The sequence below is a fragment of the Gigantopelta aegis genome, chromosome 13 (assembly GCF_016097555.1).
Source record: "Gigantopelta aegis isolate Gae_Host chromosome 13, Gae_host_genome, whole genome shotgun sequence".
Lineage (NCBI taxonomy): Eukaryota > Metazoa > Mollusca > Gastropoda > Neomphalida > Peltospiridae > Gigantopelta > Gigantopelta aegis.
Genome location: NC_054711.1, coordinates 19,158,918 through 19,180,882, shown reverse-complemented (window position 1 = coordinate 19,180,882; position 21,965 = coordinate 19,158,918). Strand labels below are relative to the sequence as shown.

The following is a 21,965-nucleotide window of genomic DNA, read 5'->3' as shown; positions in this document are numbered from 1 at the left end:
TACTCATTTCGATTAGCAGCAAGGGATTTTTAATACACACCATCCTACAGACAGGATAACACATACCACGGCCTTTGATATACCAGTCGTGGTGCACTGGCTAGAACGACAAAATACATCAATTGGCCCACCGACGGGGATCGATCCCAGACCGACCGCGCATCAAGCGAGCGCTGTACCACTGAGCTACGCCCCGCCGTGACTGATGGCGTATGTTTCAGAATTTAACATTCATAACTCGGTGGCTGTTCCAGCTAGGAATGTGTTTTTGGTGTCAAACCCTATGTTTGGTTTTGGTCAAAGAACATAAAAATAAGATGATTTGGTATAAATGTTACCCTTATTAAAAACAAATACAAATACTTGGTTATTTTCTGTTTAAAAATGTCAAAAATGGCCCTCCGTTTGTTTTTGTTTTAACGAGCTATATATCCGGTCGCATTTCTATCCCGTCTGTATTAATTACCATATCAAGGAATTCTACTTTCCTCTGAAACAGCTTAAATGTTTAAACATAAGCCTATACAGAATCATAAAACAACAAACATTTGTTTTGTAAGTAGATCTCCTGATCCATCAAGATATGATGTTTGAGCACCCGCTCCTTGACGGGCTTAGAGATCCCTCTGTCTGTATAATGTTCAACTGTGGAGAACTCACTAATATCAAAATCATTATTGGGGCTCACCTCAAGTCACACATACATTTCCACCTACAATATTCACTTTTTGTCTATCTGCTTTCTTGTTTAATTGTTAGTTCTTTGTTCGATAGTTTTCCTTCAACGTGGGAATGACATGGTTCACTAATCTGGGATACCGTTTTGTTAACATTTTCATTGCATTTATAAAATGTAATTAATAAAATTAAGACCAACAGTCACTAGTAAAATATAATTAATTCCAAAACAATTGAAACAAAAATGTTGATACAAATAAATTTTAAAATTCAAAATCCAGTTAAGAAATGACTAAAAATTAAATTTTTGTCTTAAAATATAATTTATAATTATTTTTCATCGATAGATATTGGTTTGCCATTGAAGTAAAATAAGCCTTCGGGTATGATTCAGTACTACGGAAATTCGTTAAACCGGACACTTGTACGAAAATAAACCCTGTCCGGATTAACGTTAGTCTGCATTTCAATACTGTACGTGACCTTTTAAAACAATGCACCCTCTCCCTGAATACTGTAGTCTAATTGAATTTTATGCATACGTGTTCTCTGCAGAATCTGGGTCCACATCGATATTCCACCTGGTGCCACCCGGGCGCCCTTCAGGAATTTGAAAGATCTAAGATGGCGGCCAAGATGGTGGCCAAATCAGGGAAACGGCCATAGCTTGGTTATAACTTGACAGAGAACAACAATTCTTGCATCAACCTAATGGTTTTAGGAGCCAAGGAAACCACTGGTGCCAGCAAAATTCAGATTTGATGAATGGGATAAGTAAATACAAGACACTCGCTAATGTGGCGGTCGAAACTGACACATTGGCAAATGTTGCACACGTCGACCCCAAATTGACACTTGGCAGCTGACTGCAGCTTGCCCTTTTTAAACATTGCACAACCTTCCGACAAAAATCCTACTAGTTAATGACTCACTTAATAGTAGCTGCCTCCTTCTCTGATTTCTCCGAGAACCACTCAACACATTGCTGCAATTGAAATCATGAAACATATACAATAATATTGCATCAATGGAACCTTGTTTCTGCCCTGGGTGCCAGTGGGCTCGCAGAGGACTAAGCGAGTGATATATTGCATCAATGGAACCTTGTTTCTGCCGTGGGTGGCAGTTGGCTCGCAGAGGACTAAGCGAGTGATATATTGCATCATCTGGAAACAGGCATCTGAGAATTGAAAATCTGCGCGACCCATTTATCGGTTATGCAGAAATAAATTCATGTAACCCATTTCCTTTTTGAGTAGCCACTTATATCCAAGGAAATGATGATATGAATTTCGCGCAAACAAAAAATAGTTTATGCAAAATTTGATTCGCGCAAGCAACGCGCGAACGAAACGATCGTTCTGGGAAATTAATTCTGGGAAATGATCACAGTCTTAACCGAAGGAAGTCTATTATGCAGCCATGTTGCATCAATAAAAGTTAGCATACTTTTTATGTGAGAAGTCTATTTGAAGTTATACATAGAGAATAATACATGAGTGGACGTTAGATACGATTTATTTCACAACGAGGTGTTTTAAAATGTACTTAACGAACGAAAGCGAGTTTGATACATGTTTAAACAACGAGTTGTGAGATAAATTTTATCTAACGGACACGAATGTATTATTCTATGTCTTACATATCCTGAAAAACCAAGTTTTAAGCAAATTTTAACATCTTTTTCGACAAAAAGTTATTTACAGCCGTTGCACTTGTAGCTGACTTACGCGTCACAGACACATGATTGTCAGGGTAACTATACGTCATAGTGTAATCGATTTCCATCGTGTTATTTTTTATTGGACGTATGACATTGGTGACCTGGTCATCACTTAGGAGCAGCCAGTCGTATGTCTTGAAATTGTTAACACACGTACATGTTTAAACAACTATGTGTTATAAAAAATAGCACATGCTGTTCTCACCAACGGGTGTGTGAGAAAAACCTTTTGTACAAGCTGTTTTAGGATTAGTCTTATGACAGAAATTTATTTGAAATCAGATCCAATGATCACATCATCCTGGGAATCTGTTCAGATCAAATAAAAGCAAATGTTAGTCAGTGTCATTGACCTTTCGTCTGTCCAGCCAAAACACCGGAGCCATATACGTGACATTTCGTTATAAATCTGCTTGAAATAAAATGGAGTTGGCTACAATAAGAAATTCAAATTACATTGCTGATGTCCAACAAAAAAGAACAGAGAGAGAGAGAGAGAGAGAGAGAGAGAGAGAGAGAGAGAGAGAGAGAGAGAGAGAGAGAGAGAGAGACAGAGAAAAACGGAGAGATAGCCAAAATGAGGTCCAAAGTTTCTTTTGTTTAACGACACCACTAGAGCACATCGATTAATTAATCATCGGCTATTGAATGTCAACCATTTGGTAATTCTGACCAGCAAGAGATCTTTTATATGCACTTTCCCATAAACAGAAAAACACAATCAGTTGAATGGTGGTTCGATCCTGGGACGCAAGCACATCAAGCGCGCACAGAGACAGAGAAAGTGAGAGACAGAGAGACAACAGAGAGATAGAGAAAATGATAGACAAGACACAAGCAGACATACATAGACACCGAAACTGACAGACAGATGGACGGACAGACAGACGGACATACCTGCATGCTCTCCTTGGTGTGAGCTCCGTCCAGGTAGTAGGTGAGTCGAGGGCGACAGATCGTCTGAGCCCTGCCGGGCCACGAACACCTGGCCAGTCCTGTAACAGACGAAGATATTAGTTTTACTAAAACGGATACAAAGATTCCTTTGCTATTGGCTCACTTGAAGCAAGGCGGCGTGGAACACTGAAAAAAGTTTGTTTTGTTTAACGACACCACTAGTGCACATTGACTAATCAATGATCGGCTATTGGATGACGTCAAACATTTGGTGAATTTGACCTGTGGTCTTAAAGATGAAACCCGCACCATCCCACATACAGGGTAGCACATACCACGGCCTTTGATATACCAGTCGTGTGCACTGGTTGGAACGAGAAATAGCCTAATGGGCCCACTGACGGGGATCGATCCCAGACTGACCGCGCATCAAGCGAGCGCTTTACCACTGGGCAACGTACCGCCCCGGAACACTGTAACTTATTGTCTATCTTTCCCAGGATGCATTTTTATATTGCAGCTCCACCAACTTTAAAAAATAGTTTTAAAATTTTATTTTTATATTTGTGCTACAGTTTTATTTTATTTTTAAGATAAAGAAAGAATAGTTTTGTTTAACTTATGAATAGAGATTGGATTACTTATTTGCAATCTCAGATATGTTAAAAAGTTTGTTCTGTTTAACGACACCACTAGGGCAGATTGATTAATTAATAATCGGCTATTGGATGTCAAACATTTGGTGCACTGGTTGAACGGATCCAGCAAGGTGGATAACTTATTTGCAACATCAGATATGTTGATCAATCAATGTGAATATTCATAAAGTGTCGTGAACTGTATTTTTATGCCTTTTATCACAGCTTTGAGCAACAAAACCGTTATCCGCCATCAAGACCGTATCTCTGTACATTGCCGAATCGAATGGGCTTTTGGCAAAACAGATGATGATTCCATGAATCTCTATCTAGCGTCTCGTCTGTAGGAGGACAGCCACTCCCGCGGAGATCCTTTACAGGACAATACACCATTTGACTGTCACAGAGAGGACTGCCACTGTTACTGGTAATTAAGTTTGGAAATCTATTTATGCACAATACAGACTGGATGTTTGACGATTATTATACCAGGACTAAACTAAAACTTACCTTCAGTTTCGTCAGTGCTGAGTTGATAGACAGGTAACATAGGAATGTCCTTCACACTGGGTACAGACAACACATCATAGACATACTGATTTTCTGGGGAAAAAGAGGAACAGATTTTGTTGTTTAGCACTGTATTTTATTGTTACATGTATTATAATCATGATCATCAGTAGTAGTAGTAGTAGTAGTAGTAGCAGTAGTATTAATAGTATTAGTATTAGTAGCAGCAGCAGCAACAGTAGTAGTAGTAGAAGCAGCAGCAGCAGCAGCAGTAGTAGTAGTAGTAGTAGAAGTAGTAGTAGTAGTAGTAGTAGTAGTAGTAGTAGCAGCAGTACAACTAGTAGTAGTAGTGGTAATAGTAGTAGTAGTAATAGTAGTAGTGGTAGTAATAGTAGTAGTAGTGGTAGTAGTAGTAGTAGTAGTAGTAGTAGTAGTAGTAGCAGTACAACTAGTAGTAGTAGTGGTAATAGTAGTAGTAGTAATAGTAGTAGTGGTAGTAGCAGCAGTACAACTAGTAGTAGTAGTAGTAGTAGTAGTAGTAGTAATAGTAGTAGTAGTAGTAGTAATAGTAGTAGTGGTGGTAATAGGTAGTAGTAGTAGTAGTAGTAGTAGTAGTAGTAGTAGTAGTAGTAATAGTAGTAGTAGTGGTAGTAGTAGCAGCCGCAGTAGCAGTAGTAGTAGTGGTAATAATAGTAGTAGTAGTAGTAGTAGTAGTAGTAGTAGTAGTAATAGTAATACTAGTAGTAGTAGTAGTAATAGTAATATTAGTAGTAGTAGTAGTAGTAGTAGTGGTAGTAGTAGTGGTAGTAGTAGTAGTAGTGGTAGTAGTAGTAGTAGTAGTAGTAGTAGTGGTATTAGTAGTAGTAGTAGTAGTAGTAGTACTAGTAGTAGTAATACTAGTAGTAGTAGTAGTAGTAGTAATAGTAATAGTAGTAGTAGTAGTAGTAGTGATAGTAGTAGCAGCAACAGTAGCAGTAGCAGTAGCAGTAGCAGTAGCAGCGGCAGCAGCAGTGATGGTGGTGGTGGTAGTAGTAGTAGTAGTAGTAGTAGTAGTAGTAGTAGTAGTAGTAGTAGTAGTAGTAGTACTAGTAGTAGTACTAGTAATAGTAGTAGTAGTAGTAATTGTAGTAGTAGTAGTAATATGTTTACTTTGACTGGCCTTTGGTGTTGTGATTTTTTTAATGGACTAAAGGCTGGTAGGTACTGGGCTCGCATCCAGGTACCAGCTCCCACCCAGAGATTTGACTGCTCAGTGGGTAGGAGTAAGACCACTACATCGATTTGTCTCTCACAAACCACTAACAAGTAACCATCAACCCATCGTCCTGGACAGACAGCCCAGACAACTGAAGTGTGTGCCCAGGATAGCGCATTTGAACCTCATTTCGATATAAGCACACAACAAATATAGTAGTAGTAGTAATTTTGATATATAGTCTTAGAGAAGAAACCGGCAACATTTTTCCATTAGCAGCAAGGGCTATTTTATATGCACCATCCCACAGACAGGATAGCACATAGCGCCATAGCACGGCCTTTGATATACCAGTCGTGGTGCACTGGTTGGAAGCACATAAAGAAGTAAAATTGACCGTTTAGTGAAGAGGGAATAACTAATTTTCATAGATACATGTAAGCGTGTGGGGGAGTGGGGGAGTGGGGGAGTGGGGGTGGGGGTGGAGAGGATCGGGTGAATTAGCTCAGTTGTAAGAATGCTCGTCTGAGGTGCTTTGGTCGAAGGATAGAAACCTCGCGGTTGACCCAATCTCTGATTGAGGTTTTCCCACCCCACACAGTCTGGACTAGAATATTAAAAGTCGTGGTATGTTCGGTCCTGTCTGTGGGAATTTTAGTTTTGTTTAACGACACCACTAGAGAACATTGACTAATTTATCATCAGCTATTGAATGTCAAACACTTGGTAATTCTGATACGTAGTCATCAGAGGAAACCCGTCACATTTTTCCTAAAGCTGTAAGGTATCTTTTACACGCATTTCCCCACAGACAGGAAAGCACATACCACGGCTTTTTAACCAGCTGTGGTGCACTGGTTGGAATAATGTCTGTTTGAAATGCATATTAAAAACACTGCGCCAATGGCGGAAACTGTAACGAGTTTCCTCTAAAATTGTGTCGTAAACTCGGAATTATCAAATGTTTGACAGCTTGCCGATGATTCATAAACTAATGTACTCTAGTGGTGTCTAGAAGTTCATTTCTACTGACCTTTGTTGGTTCTGTTTACAAATACCCGACACAGCTGTAGAGCGAGTCCCGCGTTCACGAACTGAATGTTTCCCTCGATACCCAAACGTATCTGTTGACCCGCGGCACAGAACTCGTGTAGGGTTGGAATTCGGTACAGAGGTGCCTGGAGTAGACGTAAACAATAAATACTATAACACCGTACAGAGGTGCCTAGAGTAGAGGTAAACAAACATTATAACACGGTACAGAGGTGCCTAGAGTAGACGTAAACAACAAACACTACAACATGATACAGAGGTGCCTAGAGTAGACGTAAACAACAAAAACTATATCACGGTACAGGGGTGCCTAGAGTAGACGTAAACAACAAACACTATAACACGGTACAGAGGTTACTAGAGTAGACGTCAACAACAAACACTATAACATGATACAGAGGTGCCTAGAGTAGACGTAAACAACACAAAATATAACATGGTACAGAGGTGCCGAGAGTAGACGTAAACAACAAACATTATAACACGGTACAGGGGTGCCTAGAGTAGACGTAAACAACAAACACTATAACACCGTACAGAGGTGCCTAGAGTAGACGTAAACAAGCACTATAACACGGTAGAGAGGTGCCTAGAGTAGACGTAAACAACAAAACATATATCATGGTACAGAGGTGAAGTAGAAATAAACAGACAACTATAAATATGTCAGCTGTAGTGTTGAAACACGATTCAGAATGACAACATGGCAGTTGAAGAAGGTTTTGGACGGGGAAGTTGGGACATAAATACAAATAATTATTAAAAGAAGGCTACACACGAATGTTAATTGTATGTGGCAAAGATTGAAGACCGCAGCCAACATAATAGAAGAATGTCGCGTCACGGATTCAAATTTATGACTGGAAATGGCTCTTACATTTAATTCAAATTTCAAGTCGGGGGATTATTGATCTTTATTAAATGTTTAAATTTTGAAGAAAAAAACCCTCGATATTGCTGCTTTAATGAATATCCTGTGATCGCTCAAAGAAAACGGCCTCAGTGTAATAATATTTTGTTTTAAAATATTCGACTACTACTCGATATTGCTGCCTTAATGGAAACTGACCCCAATCTCCTGTGATCGCTCAAAGAGAACGGCCTCACTGTAATAATATTTTGTTTTAAAATATTCAATAGTCGATATTGCTGCTTTAATGAAGACTGACCTCCAGTCTCCTGTGATCGCTCAAAGAGAACGGCCTCTGTGTAATAATACTTTGTTTAAAATATTCAATAGTCCATATTGCTGCTTTAATGAAGACTGACCCCAATCTCCTGTGATCGCTCAAAGAGAACGGCGTCGGCTTCTGATGGCTGACTGACAGTCAGAGCGGGTGCTCCCTTCTGAAAAACATCCACACACATCAGATAATACAGATATGTCTGAATTATGGAAGACCATTTTTTCGTTTTATTACACCTTTCTCTGTCTTTGTCTGTCCCCTCCCCCCCCCCCTCTCTCTCTCTCTCTCTCTCTCTCTCTCTCTCTCTCTCTCTCTCTCTCTCTCTCTCTCTCTCTCTCTCTCTCTCTTATTATTATTATTATTATGAGCTTACAACTGCAATTGTATTAGGAACAGCTCTTGGATTCACCTTAAAAATCCCAGCTTTATGCCACGTTATTTTTTCTATCGTGTCGCCTAGCGTATCAACGTGATCCAATCCAAGGGAAGTAACTCCACACACAACGGGGGATCGAATGACGTTCGTGCAGTCAAACTGTCCACCAATACCAACTTCCATCACAACTACATCGACCTTTTCTTTAATGAACACGGTGAAAGCCATGGTTGTGAAAAAACAAAAGAACACTGGAAGTTCTCTGTCTTGCATGTCTTTCTACAAATATAAAAGAAAAAAGTTTGTATTGTTTATAGACACCACTAGAACACATTGATTATTTATCATCGGTTATTGGATGTCAAACATTTGGTAATTTGACATATTCATAGAGAGGAAACTTCTACATTTTCCCCATTAGTAGCAAGGGATCTTTTACATGAACCATCCCGCAGACAGGATAGCACATACCACGGCCTGTGTTATACCAGTCGTGGTGCACTGGAACGTGAAGTTGCCCAATGGACCTCTATGACAATAAGTCAGAAATAACCCTATAGACTCACCGACGGGAATCGATCCCAAACCGATTACACACCAAGCGACCGCTTTACCACTTCGTGACATCATTTACTAATGTACAACATACTAACATAACTACACTTTTAATAAATCAATGTGTTATCGCTATCTACGGTTATTGCCAAACGTTTTCATGAAACATAAACATTTGGCGTCATGATGTAACAAGTCTGGCGCCTGTTAAAAACAAACATTTTTGGTAACACAAGTCGATGAAATCGTAGCCTTCACCAGGGTTATTACAGAGGAACTGGCAATCAGATTCCTTTAAATTGGCCTTCCGCACGTGTGATATCACTGTGTGATACCAAATCTCCCTACAACGAGCTTGAAAGAAATAGAGGATTCGTCACGAGTGTTTGTTTGTTTTCAATAATATGGAAAATATCAACCAATGTTAATCGGCTTTGCAGAGTCAAAAACGGCAAATGGCGAATTCTGTTTAATCTATAAATTTTAATCCATGTTTAATATGTAAAATCGCCTACATCGGTAAATTGACTATATCTCGATTAGCCCAAAAGTAGTTTAACGACGCACACTTTAACTAAATCTCATCAAAATGTTATTCTCAGATATACAAATATGCATCGACTTGTAAACAAATGACCAATTGACAGCCTCCCCCACCCCACCCCACCTCCGAATTTTTTTAACCGGGTTAATAATGATAAACATCAAATGGTTTTATGACGTGTATTACGGGTAAGTTATAGAATAAATAACAATATTGCCATGGCACATTAAAACATAAATAAATAAATAAATAAATAAATTAATTAATTAATTAATAATAAATAAATAAAACATAAATTAATTAATTAATTAATTAATTAATTAATTAATTAATTATAAATAATAATAATAATAATAATAATAATAATAATAATAATAACTCGAAACAATGCGATAATTAAACAACCGTTTACTTTATCACATGTGGGTAATAAAAATAATATCTATAATACTAATACTGGCAAGCTGGTTATAAAAATAATATCTATGATACCAATATGGGTTCTATTTTGTTGTAGACGTCGAAAAAGTAAGAGCAGAAGTCTTCGTCAGATAGAGGCTGACCGTTGATTCGAAACCTCTCGTTCAATTTGACCAGGGAAGGAGAGCTAGAAACAGTAAATATATAGAGGATAATAAGCGAGTTACCAGTTATTACCAAATTTATATCTTGAGTGAAATTATTTTCACTTGTCACGAGGGACGTGAATCTGATAATAACTGGGATCTAGTTTGTTATTCTATTTATTACCCCAGCTGTCTGTTTAAAGCCTTTATTTTCGATATAGCCTACATCGGCTACACGTCTATGTATATAGAAACGACGTAAACTACTTTCCTGTTCTGGGTATTGCTTTAACTCTGTATTCTATTCACGGTTCATAGATAATTTTTAAAACCCAAAGTTCTATATATTTTGCAAAAAAAAAAAAAAAAAAAATCTATAACGAATTGCTTTAAACTACCATTTTATTACAAGTTTAACACTGAAACCAGAAAAACCAAAACGCAAACGCTTTAAACTACGTGACGTCATTGTGTGTGCTTAGGTAAATCGTGATGACGTCATATTTAGTACCGACAAGGTGATTAGTTAGTTGTGTACGTTAAACCAATGCATGATAATCTATCTATCTATCTATATGTATATATATATATATATATATATATATATATATATATATATATATATATATATATATATATATATATATATACATATACATATACATATACATATACATATATATATATACATACATACATACATACATACATACATACATGTATACATACATACATACATACATACATACATACATATATATATATATATATATATATATATATATATATATATATATATATATATATATATACATATACATATACATATACATATATATGTATATACATATCTATCTATCTATCTATCTATCTATCTATCTATATATATATATATATATATATATATATATATATATATATATATATATATATATATATATATATATATATGTATATACATATAGATGTACATGTATATGTATATGTATGTGTATATATATATATATATATATATATATATATATATGTGTGTGTGTGTGTGTGTGTATGTGTATGTGTATGTACATGTACATGTACATCTATATATATATATATATATATATATATATATATATATATATATATATATATATATATACTTTGCAAATTAGATGTAAATTAATCGAGGTCACGGCGCTACGTTTATTGGAATTTAAGCAAACGTTTTACGGTGATACTCCATAAATGAGGTGTGCATTCATAATCATCAAACAAAAACATTTCAATAGGAACGTTACACTGAAAACTGTCCAGCGTTCAGAAAATTAAAAAAGAAAACCCAAAAAAACCCGTTAAGCACTAGTTTATTTTTTATGTAAGGACATCCAGAATGAAGTGATTAGAGTTTGACGTCGTTTTCATTCAAAATGACACCACATCACATATTATTACGTCATTTGAATATAGAGTAATGGCTGACTAGAATTAAAGTAGTGCACGTCGCACATTAATTCAATACTTTCTATGTCACTTCGGACTAGAAATAAAGTTGCACAGTTTACAGTTTAAAGTGTACAGTTTACAAAAGCACGTTGTATTAACCTTGAGATTATATGATAAAGAGATTATTACCCTTGTGTGGGTCCGTTGTAAACACACTAGGTTGTTTAAAAAAAAAAAACAATTATTACTAAATTGCTCTACTAACACTTTATTTATCATATTTAGGATTGTTCTACCACTGAGCTACATACAGATACCTGAAAAATCCAGTCTTGTATCCGCTGTGTCTGAGAATACTTTCACAAAATGCCGATGTCGGTCCCTTCCCCTTTGTTCCAGTGATGTGAATAATTGGCAGCCTATCAATATCTTCCAGCTAAAAACACAAACATGCACAACAAACATTCTAATATAGAATAACGTTTTCAATAGCGAAATATCATCTTGCTTTAATTGTATGACATCAGAAATATATTGAACTCCATCGGAAACACACCAGTCAGATTTGTAGCTGTTAAAAGAATATGAATAGAGAAACGACAATTTATGTAACCCATTTGTATAAGCAGATGTGTTCTGGTAGGCAGTAAATAAGCCCAAAAGTGTATAATTGTGTTTTATATCAACATCACACACCCAATGGCAATAACAACTGACATTTTGGTAGGTGCATTTTGAATGGTATTCAGTATTGTAATGCCAGTACGAAGTGTCTGTCGATATTTTTGGTGTGGTGTCAGTCTTTATTGCATATTTTCGTGTGTGTGTGTGGTGTGTGTGTGTGTGTGTGTGTGTGTGTGTGTGTGTATATATATATACATGCATCGAAATAATTCGTAAAAACACTCTGGTAATAACCTCTCTCTCTCTCTCTCTCTCTCTCTCTCTCTCTCTCTCTCTCTCTCTCTCTCTATATATATATATATATATATATATATATATATATATATATATATACATATACATATACATATAAATACACATACACATACACATACAAACAGGGGGTAAGATGTCTTTACGTATGAATGGACATCGTAGCGACATCAATTTATATCCTAGCAAATCTACGTTGGTTAATACCCACTTTAATACGAATTATCATTCCATATCTAACTTTTCTTTTATGCCTATTGAACAAGTATTTAGCAGTGATGAACATCATCGACTAGTTAGAGAAACTTTTTGGATACACGAACTGAGAACCAAAACGCCACATGGCCTTAATGATAACGTTATATTTCATGTAAACACATCTTAGGCATTCAGTAACGTTATAAATATCCAATGTAGTACAGTGACATTACTTTGTGTTTCCATGTTCCATAATTAATTAAATAATCTTGTCTTTATAGTAATTTAACAAATTGCTATAAAATGCATTTATACACTTATTATTACCTTTTTCTATTTAAAATGTGACATTGTTCTTTAAAATTTCAATACGTTCAGTTAGTGTTCTAATGTCTGTTTTGACGGCTACTTTTCAATGCATTAACCTGCTGTTTTTAGACTACTGTTGTATCTACGCAGATCCTGTACAAATTGATAAAACAATATTACAATAATGGAAATGAGTGTATAAAAAATAATCTGTTTGTCTCAATGACGTCAGGATGAGAATGACGTCAGGATGACGTTACGTCATCTTATTGTTAATTTGAAAAAGGCAATATGCCGAAACATGTAATTATTAAATAAACTGAACTGTTGGTAGTAGTTTTATTATTATATTTTTTCAAATGTAATTTTGTTATATATATATATATATATATATATATATATATATATATATATATATATATATATATATATGTATGTATGTATGTATATATGTACATATGTACATATATATATACATATATATACATATATATATATGTATATATATATATATATATATATATATATATATATATATATATATATATATATATATATATATATATATGTGTGTGTGTTTGTGTGTGTGGTGTGAGTGTGTGTGTGTGTGTGTGTGTGTGTGTGTGTGTGTGTGTGTGTGCGTGTGTGTGTGTGAGCGCACATACAAAAGGATTAGACAAAAGTTATCCCAATTACGAGGCCCTCTCCTAATTACAAACATTAAATTGTACCGTAATAGTGACTGCAGTCAATCAATCAATCAATCAATAAAGAAAACGCTTGTAAGAGTATTTTATTTGGAAGTACTAAAACTTGATGGTCCAGCAAATAATGACCAGAAAGCTAGAGAATTTACCAAGCTTGATAACTTAAGCAACAACTCTTATAGCTGGAAATATTTTACACTGCTTACTCGCTAAAGCTAATACATTTAACTGTATTTGAATTAATTCAAGGGCGGATCCAAGAGTGTGGAACTGGGGACCTCCCCCCTTTCCAAAAAAAATAAAAATAAAAAAAATAAAATAAAATAAACAAACAAACAAACCTACCAAAAAACACACTTTAAGTGCTCCTTTTTGACAATTTATTTACAATTTTCTTTTAACGAATGTTAAACGTTTATTCAATGACCTTTTCATAACTTCGCCCATGTGCCATTCTTGGTCCCTCCCCCTCCCCCCCCCCCCCCCCCCCACCACCTAAAATATTCCCCTGGTAGGCTACTGCCCTCGTAATTTACCGTTATATCACAACATCTGAGCGTCTTCAGCATGAATGCAATATTGTGTTGTCTAAATGCTACATTAGTTGTCACAATATCTGATTTCAGACTCCTCACAACAGAGAAGGCATCCTGAAAGAAAAGTGGAAAAATACATCAAAACATATATCAAAAAAAGAAGAAGAAGTTAAAATTCAGTTAATGGCGTACGTGCAGTATCAAAGATAAAGCAATATTCGCATTTTAAAAATATTTGAGATATATAACTATAGGTAGTACTAAACCAAATAACTTCCGGCTGGGTCAAAGTTCGAGGTGCACCGAACTTTTGATAGAGAAGTGAACACCACAAGTCCTGTGATTGGTTATAAATGTGAGTGTGTTGGTTGTAAAAAATAATAGTTTCATCTGGGTAAAAAAAAATGTGCAATTTTATTTCATCTAGTACCAATGTGTCAAGTAGCCTTGTGCTTGAAACATGTATGGGTACCTGTACAAAAAGTACTCGAATTTTGTGCGAAACTAGGGTAGTCATAGACGCTACCCGTTATCTCAGAAACGAGCAGCTTGACCCCCTTTTTTTTCTGATTCACTTTAAGTGTAAGGGGTGGTAGTATTTATATCCGTGGCGTTTATGTCGGTTGATACGTTGCAGGTAGGAGTTTTAGCCACATATGTTACTATTGTCGTCTATGGGGTTTGATTTGGTAGTATACACCCTATAGCACATATTCAGTGCATAATAAAAAATATTATGATTTTGTCATTTTATTTAATTAAACTATACTGGTTGATTAATTAGCCATCACTCGATCATGCAAGTTCACAATGACCTTGACCTTGACAATAATCTCTGTACATGGCTCAGAATGGAGTTTGAATCAAAGTTATCACTGAAGAAAAGTTGGTTTTGGCCTATAATTCGTACTGTAAAGATTTCAATAATTTCTTTTTACATGGTATTTGACTTGCCATATACAACTGCTCTTAAATATAGTATTATATATAGGCAACCTGAACTAAGATTTTAATAGCAATTTATTTTTATATTAAAAATAGCATGTGCCAATAGTGGGTTAATGTCTTTAGTTTCCATTAACATTGTTAATGTTTTATGTATGCAATTCTGAAAACTCAAATTTGTAAAGAAGTTGATTGTTATTGTCATTTTGACATATTTATAGGGTGCTAAGTTATATTTTAGACAAATTTGTAGTTTTATGCAAAATTTAAAGTAAATTTGAAGAAAAGCTTGACCAAAAACATAATTAAATTTGTTGTCACTATTGTGCCTTCTGTTCTTATTTGTACATAACAATAAGGTTGTTAAACATATACTTAGATCTCCAGATCATTTTTTTCTTCTTAATAATCACTTAGTTAGCTCTCATGAAAAGCATTTTGAGTTTATACTAGATTCAGAACCAATTTTTTTCAGATTTGATTATCTGCCTTGGATTAAGTTGATAATTTATTTTATTGTTAAAGCTGTATTACCTAATGTTACTAGCTAAATAAAATGCTGGATTACAGATTGTAGGAATACATCTAATGTACATATTGTATTCATCCGGATAAGAGAATAATGCAAGAAAATAGATGTTCGGGTAATTTTGTCATTTAAAAATAGTTTTTTTCAGTAATTAATCAAAAATAAATGTGTTAAAGCTGCAAGATTATTCCAGATATAACAACTATTAAAACCTCCAACTACAGTAGGCTATAAATAAAATATAGTCAGGAATATTGGTGGCTGCCAATAGTTTTGATGGTTCATTATGAAAATCAGCATGGCCGATGGATTTGAAATTCCCACACCTGGTAACTTGAAGACACCCACACCCAGCATACAGGATTTCCGCCCAACACTAATGTACAGGACATTAAGTTATTACTTCATACAGGTACAGTCATGTTTGTGTTTCCTTCTTCAGACAGTGTAGTTTTTTAATACTGATATTTCTTTGATGTGCCTGTTAAGGTCTTCAAAATGTAGGGGCCAATCAAGTGCATGTGTTTTAATGGAATGCTTTAAAGGGGTAGAGGTACTCTGACTATCTTTGTTGTATCTACATATATACCTGAGTACACACACCCAACTGAAAGTAAATATCTTCAGGAGTTTTATTTTAAAACATTTTGTTGTTTAATATGACATATTGCATTTGTACAAAACTGTGTGCAATATATAAGCCTTATGAGGTGTACATTGTATTAGGTTGCACTGTTTATGTCAGAATACACCAGATCCTGGTTGTCATAAAGACACATAGCTGGACACTTTTTGAAAAATGTATGTTATCAGTATAGGTAGTACTAAACCAAATAACTTCTGGCTGGGTCAAAGTTCGAGGTGCACCGAACTTTTGATAGAGAAGTGAACACCACAAGTCCTGTGATTGGTTATAAATGTGAGTGTGTTGGTTGTAAAAAATAATAGTTTCATCTGGGTAAAAAAAATGTGCAATTTTATTTCATCTAGTACCAATGTGTCAAGTAGCCTTGTGCTTGAAACGTGTATGGGGTACCTGTAAAAAAAAGTACTCGAATTTTGTGCGAAACTAGGGTAGTCATAGACGCTACCCGTTATCTCAGAAACGAGCAGCTTGACCCCCATTTTTTTCTGATTCACTTTAAGTGTAAGGGGTGGTAGTATTTATATCCGTGGCGTTTATGTCGGTTGATACATTGCAGGTAGGAGTTTTAGCCACATATGTTACTATTGTCGTCTATGGGATTTGATTTGGTAGTATACACCCTGTACATTAATTGAAACCAAGCTCAATATTTGCACAAATAACTTAAAAACTTTGGATTGTGATCTCTCCAAATATTTACTTAGAAATTATTATTATTATTATTATTATTTGGTCAGTAATTTCCCTTGTTCGTGCTCTGAAAAGAAATCAAAATAACAAAAATAATCTATATTTATGAGCAATTTTAATTTTATAAAAGAAGTTTGTTTTGTTTAACGACACCACTAGAACACATTGATTTATTAATCATCGGCTATTGGATGTCAAACATTTGGTAATTTTGACGTGTAGTCTTAGGGAGGAAACCCGCTAAATTTGCCCATTAGTAGCAAGAGATCTTTTATATACACCATCCTATAGACAGGATAGCACATACCACGACCTTTGATATACCAGTCGTAGTGCACTGGCTAGAACGAGAAATGGCCCAACGGGCCAACAGACGCACAACTGGTGAAAGGCTGTAGTATGTGCTTTCCTGTATGTGGGACAGTATATATAAAAGATCCCCTGCTGCATTAGAAAAACAAATGTAACTGGTTTCCTCAGATGACTATGTGTCTCATTATCAAACATTTGACATCCAATAGCCGATGATTGATTAATCAATGTGCTTTAGTGGTGTCGTTAAACAAAACAAAGAGTGGTTTTAGTGTTTGGTCCAAACAACTCACCTGGTATGAGGATCTATCCAGAAGCAGGTTTTTCTGCTTCAAGTACCGATTCCATGAGCCTTGAATTAGTAAGACTAATTAAAATATCCGGATATCCGAACGGATCGCTGAGTTATGAAGGTGTGGAATGTGAACCAACTGTTTATATAGAGCTTGGAACTGCAACTGGTCGTTGATGCGTTGTCCATGGTCGCTCTGGAAGAAAGATACAAACCAATGGAATTCGAGAGTGCGCATTGTGTCTCCCACACAACAGATGGCTCGCGACCGGCCTCGGTGGCATCGTGGCTCGCTTGTTAGATACATTTTAAAACAACTCATTGTGAGATAAATGGTATATAACGCTAACTCATGTATTATTCTCTATATACCACAGGCTAGTAATAACCAGGGCTAAAGGGCAGTTGTCCCCCACCCAGAAAAATAGTGACAGACCCAAGTTTTTAAACACTACGACGCATTTTTCACTGTTAAAGTAGTTTTTTTATCATTTAAATTAAAAGTAGTTACATTTTATTATTTAGAATATTCATTTTCGTACACCTAAAGTGGTTCTGGTCATCCAGGTTTTTGTAAAACCCCAAAATGCTTTTTTTTTTTAATAATTATAAAAGCGCACGGTCGTCTGAGAAATAATGGTTATTAACACAAGCTCTGGTTATTTTTAAATGGTATTTCCCTGTTTAAGCATCACCGACTTTAGCTTATAACCTTATCCAATTGTGTTGCAGATTTATAGGTTTACTAACTTAGTGTCCAGTAGCTCGAGTAACCTCTAGCCCTCCTCTTGTTGATATGTTGTAGGGGAGGGCTAGAGAGGACTGTGTGTAATACTTCGGCAATCGTCGATGACCAACACTAACGCTACACGAAGAAACCCGACTCCCCTATGCGAACCGAACCTGCTCTGAACTTTCTTGTAGTGACGTAGAGTAAAGTGTGTGTCCACGTGACACCTTGGTACTGGTTAACAATATGTAAGTGTAAGGTCATGAGTGGACTTGAGAATAATCAACCTAAAGCTCTGTGGCATCGGATTTAGGAAGGAAGAAAATGTTTTATTTAACGACGCACTCAACACATTTTGTTTAAGGTTATATGGCGAAGGACATATGGTTAAGGACCACACGGATATAGAGTTAGGAAACCCGGCGTCGCCACTTCATGGGCTACTCTTTTCGATTAGCAGCAAGGGATATTTTATATGCACCATCTCACAGACATGATAGTACATACCACGGCCTTTGTTACACCAGTTGTGGAACACTGGGGAAATACGTATTTTAGACACAGTAGCTGGCTACCATTTGGTCGTCGACAATTGCTAAAGTATTACATACAGTCCTATCAAGCTTTCAACTCGGTCACTTCCCCTACAACATATCAATAATGGGGTGGGGGGGGGAGGGTGGGGGGAGGGGTAGAGGTGACTCGACCTAATTGCTCACGGGCTGGTACTAGGGTCTGCGCCTTTTAAAAATGTTTGTGTCTAGCGGAAGGAGACCATACCGTGAAATCCTTTATTTTCGCGGATTTATATTTCCATGGTTTATCTAAAATAGACAATTTGATGGAAGGAAGAATGAATGAATGAATGAATGAATGAATGAATGAATGTTTAACGACACCCCAGCACGAAAAATACATCGGCTATTGGGTGTCAAACTATGGTAATGCAAATAAATAAAGTGATGATCAACATCAATATAAAAATTCAAAGTTTAAACAAAAACAGTGTAAAGAACCGTGCAAAAATACAAATACAAATATCACAGAATTTTACGGACACTGAATTTTATTCTAAACTTCAATTTGTGCTGTATTGGCCATTCTCAAAGAGAATGTTACACCCCTGCACCACAGTGAGGTTACAGCACGCGCAGGGGTGGAAGGAAGAAGGAAATGTTTTATTTAAGTACGCACTCAACACATTTTATTTACGGTTATATGGCGTCAGATATATGGTTATGGACCACACATATATTGAGAGAGGAAACCCGCTGTCGCAACTTCATGGGCTACTCTTTTCGATTAGCAGCAAGGGATCTTTTATATGCACCATCCCACAGACAGGGTAGTATATAATATATACCAGTCGTGGTACACTGGCTGGAACGATAAATAGCTCAATAGGCCCACTGACGGGGATCGATCTCAGACCGACCAGAAAAACAGTCCCCTGCAAAGTGTATTCAATCACGTATCTTTCCAAAAGAATAGATACCATTAATTAGTTAATTAAGTGTATACGCGTCTTAATTAAAACGCAGACCCTACAAAGTGTATTCAGTCAGGTATATTTCCATAAGAATAGACACCATTAATTAGTTAATTAAGTGTATACGCGTCTTAATTAAAACGCAGACCTTACAAAGTGTATTCAATCAGGTATATTTCCATAAGAATAGACGCCATTAATTAAGCTCCACGTGTTGTCGTTACATGCTACAGAATGTCGCAGACTTTGAAAAAAACTGTTTTAGTTAACGACGCACTCAACACATTTTATTTACGGTTGTATGGCGTCAAACATATGGTTATAGAGCCCAATCGGCCCGCCGACGGGGATCGATCCCAGACCGATTGCGCACTGAGCGAGCGCTTTTTTTTTCGTGAATCTCAATATTGCACATATACATAAAATGTACAACTAAAAATAATAAAAAGATTCACACTGAGCGAGCGCTGTACCACTGAGCTACGTCTCGCACTAGCGATTGTTGAAGAAATTAGTATTTTGTACGACGCAGACACTCGTTGGAGCACTCACTCAGGGTTTGGAGTCATTATGTGGATTAAAAATCCCATGCCTCGACTGAGATCCTAACCCAGTACCTACCAGCCTGTAGATCGATGGCCTAACCACGACACCACCGAGGCCGGTTTACAATGTTTCTAAAGTTTTGGTATCCTTCAAATTGGAAACGGCATAATTCATAAAATAACAGAACATTTCAGGGGCGTAGCGTGATCTGGACCTGGAAGGGTTAGGGGTTCGAATATGAACCAAGTGGACCCTTTTTCTATTTTGTTTTTGCACCACCAGAAACTACATATGTATAAACCTGTATGTTTTAGCTCTGACACCCCTCCCCCCCCCCCCCCCTCCTCCAGCCTACGCCCTGCATTTGATCAAACCGAAGCTTAACAAGCAATACTTTGAATACGTCTTGTGTCATCGCCATGTTCACGATCATCGTGTCCTGCATTTGATCAACCCGAAGCTTAACAAGCAATACTTTGAATACGTCTTGTGTCATCGCCATGTTCACGATCATCGTGTCCTGCATTTGATCAACCCGAAGCTTAACAAGCAATACTTTGAATACGTCTCGTGTCATCGCCATGTTCACGATCATCGTGTCCTGCATTTCTTTCGTATTTAAAGGGGCAGACCCTAATTTTTAAACAGTACAGATTTTTATTATTTTTAGTATTAAAGCCGTTTATGATCACTGAAATAAAACATTACTTATATTTTATTCTTTAGATTATCCATTTCCGTAGAATAGAAGTGTTTCTGGTCATCCTGGTGTTTCTAATACCAAAAAATGCATTTTCGTATTTTTAAAAACGCACGTGCGTCTGAGAAGTAGCGGTTATTGATTCGAGTTCTAGTCTATTTTTAAGGCTATTTCCCAGTTTTAACGTCACAGACTCTTCTTTCACTCTATTGTAACGTTATCCAAATGAATTACAGGTTTGTAAATTAACTAAACTTAGTATCCATTTTTTACTGGTTAAAACTAGTGTCTGCGCCTTTAAGGTTTGTCTGTTTTTTTACTTTTACGTTCATCGGGGTATGAACAAAAAAAATCATCGCAAACTGTGTGAATCGGCAAAGCCGTTATCACATAAGTTTGCAGATGATTTTTGTCTTTTTCATACCCGGATGAAGGTAAATGAAATAACAGACAACACTTATAATTAAGAATTGACCGAAATTATTTTTTGTATTTTTTGTAAATCAGGCGCGGATCCAGGATTTTTAAATAGGGGGGGGCCGAGGGCGCGAAGCGCCCGAGATTCCTAGGGGTGTCCAGGGGCATGCTCCCCCGCGAAATTTTGAAATTTAAGTGGCCTGAAACGCGATTTCCTCGCATCTGAGTAACAAAATAGCTATATTAACGTATGTTTTTGGTATTGTCATACTGTTTTTGTTATCTTCAAAATTGGGAAATAAGTGCATTTTTGTGTAATTCCACTCTAGTGTATGCTATAGTTAAAACAAAATAATAACTTGACTCCAAAAATAGGGGGGGGGGGGGGCAAGTTCATGCAAGTATGAAAAGAAAAAACGATGTGCACACTGTATGGCTCCGCGTAGAGGGGTTATACAAACGTGTGCACATCGTTTTTTCGGTTCATACTTGCAGGAACCAAAAAATAATTGCGGTCAAATCTTATAATTAAATTTGTATGCATACTTTAACAATACATAACTGAATTTATTTTGTTTAGCTTTAAATACGCCTGTAGTATTGTTTGTGTAAACTTCATTGATGCTTATGTCGCGCAAG

At 36.3% G+C, this 21,965-nt stretch overlaps 1 protein-coding gene across 1 annotated transcript; it reads right to left on the bottom strand.

Moving 5' to 3' along the window:
• Window positions 1-1,606: 1,606 nt before the first annotated feature.
• On the bottom strand, window positions 1,607-20,792 carry LOC121387190 (folylpolyglutamate synthase, mitochondrial-like). Its single transcript, XM_041518216.1, has 10 exons — window positions 20,604-20,792; window positions 14,031-14,144; window positions 11,662-11,780; window positions 9,849-9,963; window positions 8,291-8,536; window positions 7,964-8,041; window positions 6,675-6,819; window positions 4,447-4,539; window positions 3,299-3,396; window positions 1,607-1,663 (listed from the first exon to the last, which is right to left on the bottom strand). Exons 1-10 carry the CDS (start codon window positions 20,790-20,792, stop codon window positions 1,607-1,609), a joined length of 1,254 nt encoding a protein of 417 aa, XP_041374150.1.
• Window positions 20,793-21,965: the final 1,173 nt, after the last annotated feature.

What these genes read in the sequence shown, in the direction of transcription:
- LOC121387190 (XM_041518216.1), bottom strand. Translation starts at nt 20,792, where the DNA reads ATGGCGATGACACGAGACGTATTCAAAGTATTGCTTGTTAAGCTTCGG. An exon ending in TCAGATGTTGTGATATAACG is followed by an intron (nt 11,781 to 14,030) that starts GTAAATTACGAG and finishes TTGTGTTTTTAG; the next exon opens with CTGGAAGATATTGATAGGCT. An exon ending in TACAAGACTGGATTTTTCAG is followed by an intron (nt 9,964 to 11,661) that starts GTATCTGTATGT and finishes TACTGTTTCTAG; the next exon opens with CTCTCCTTCCCTGGTCAAAT.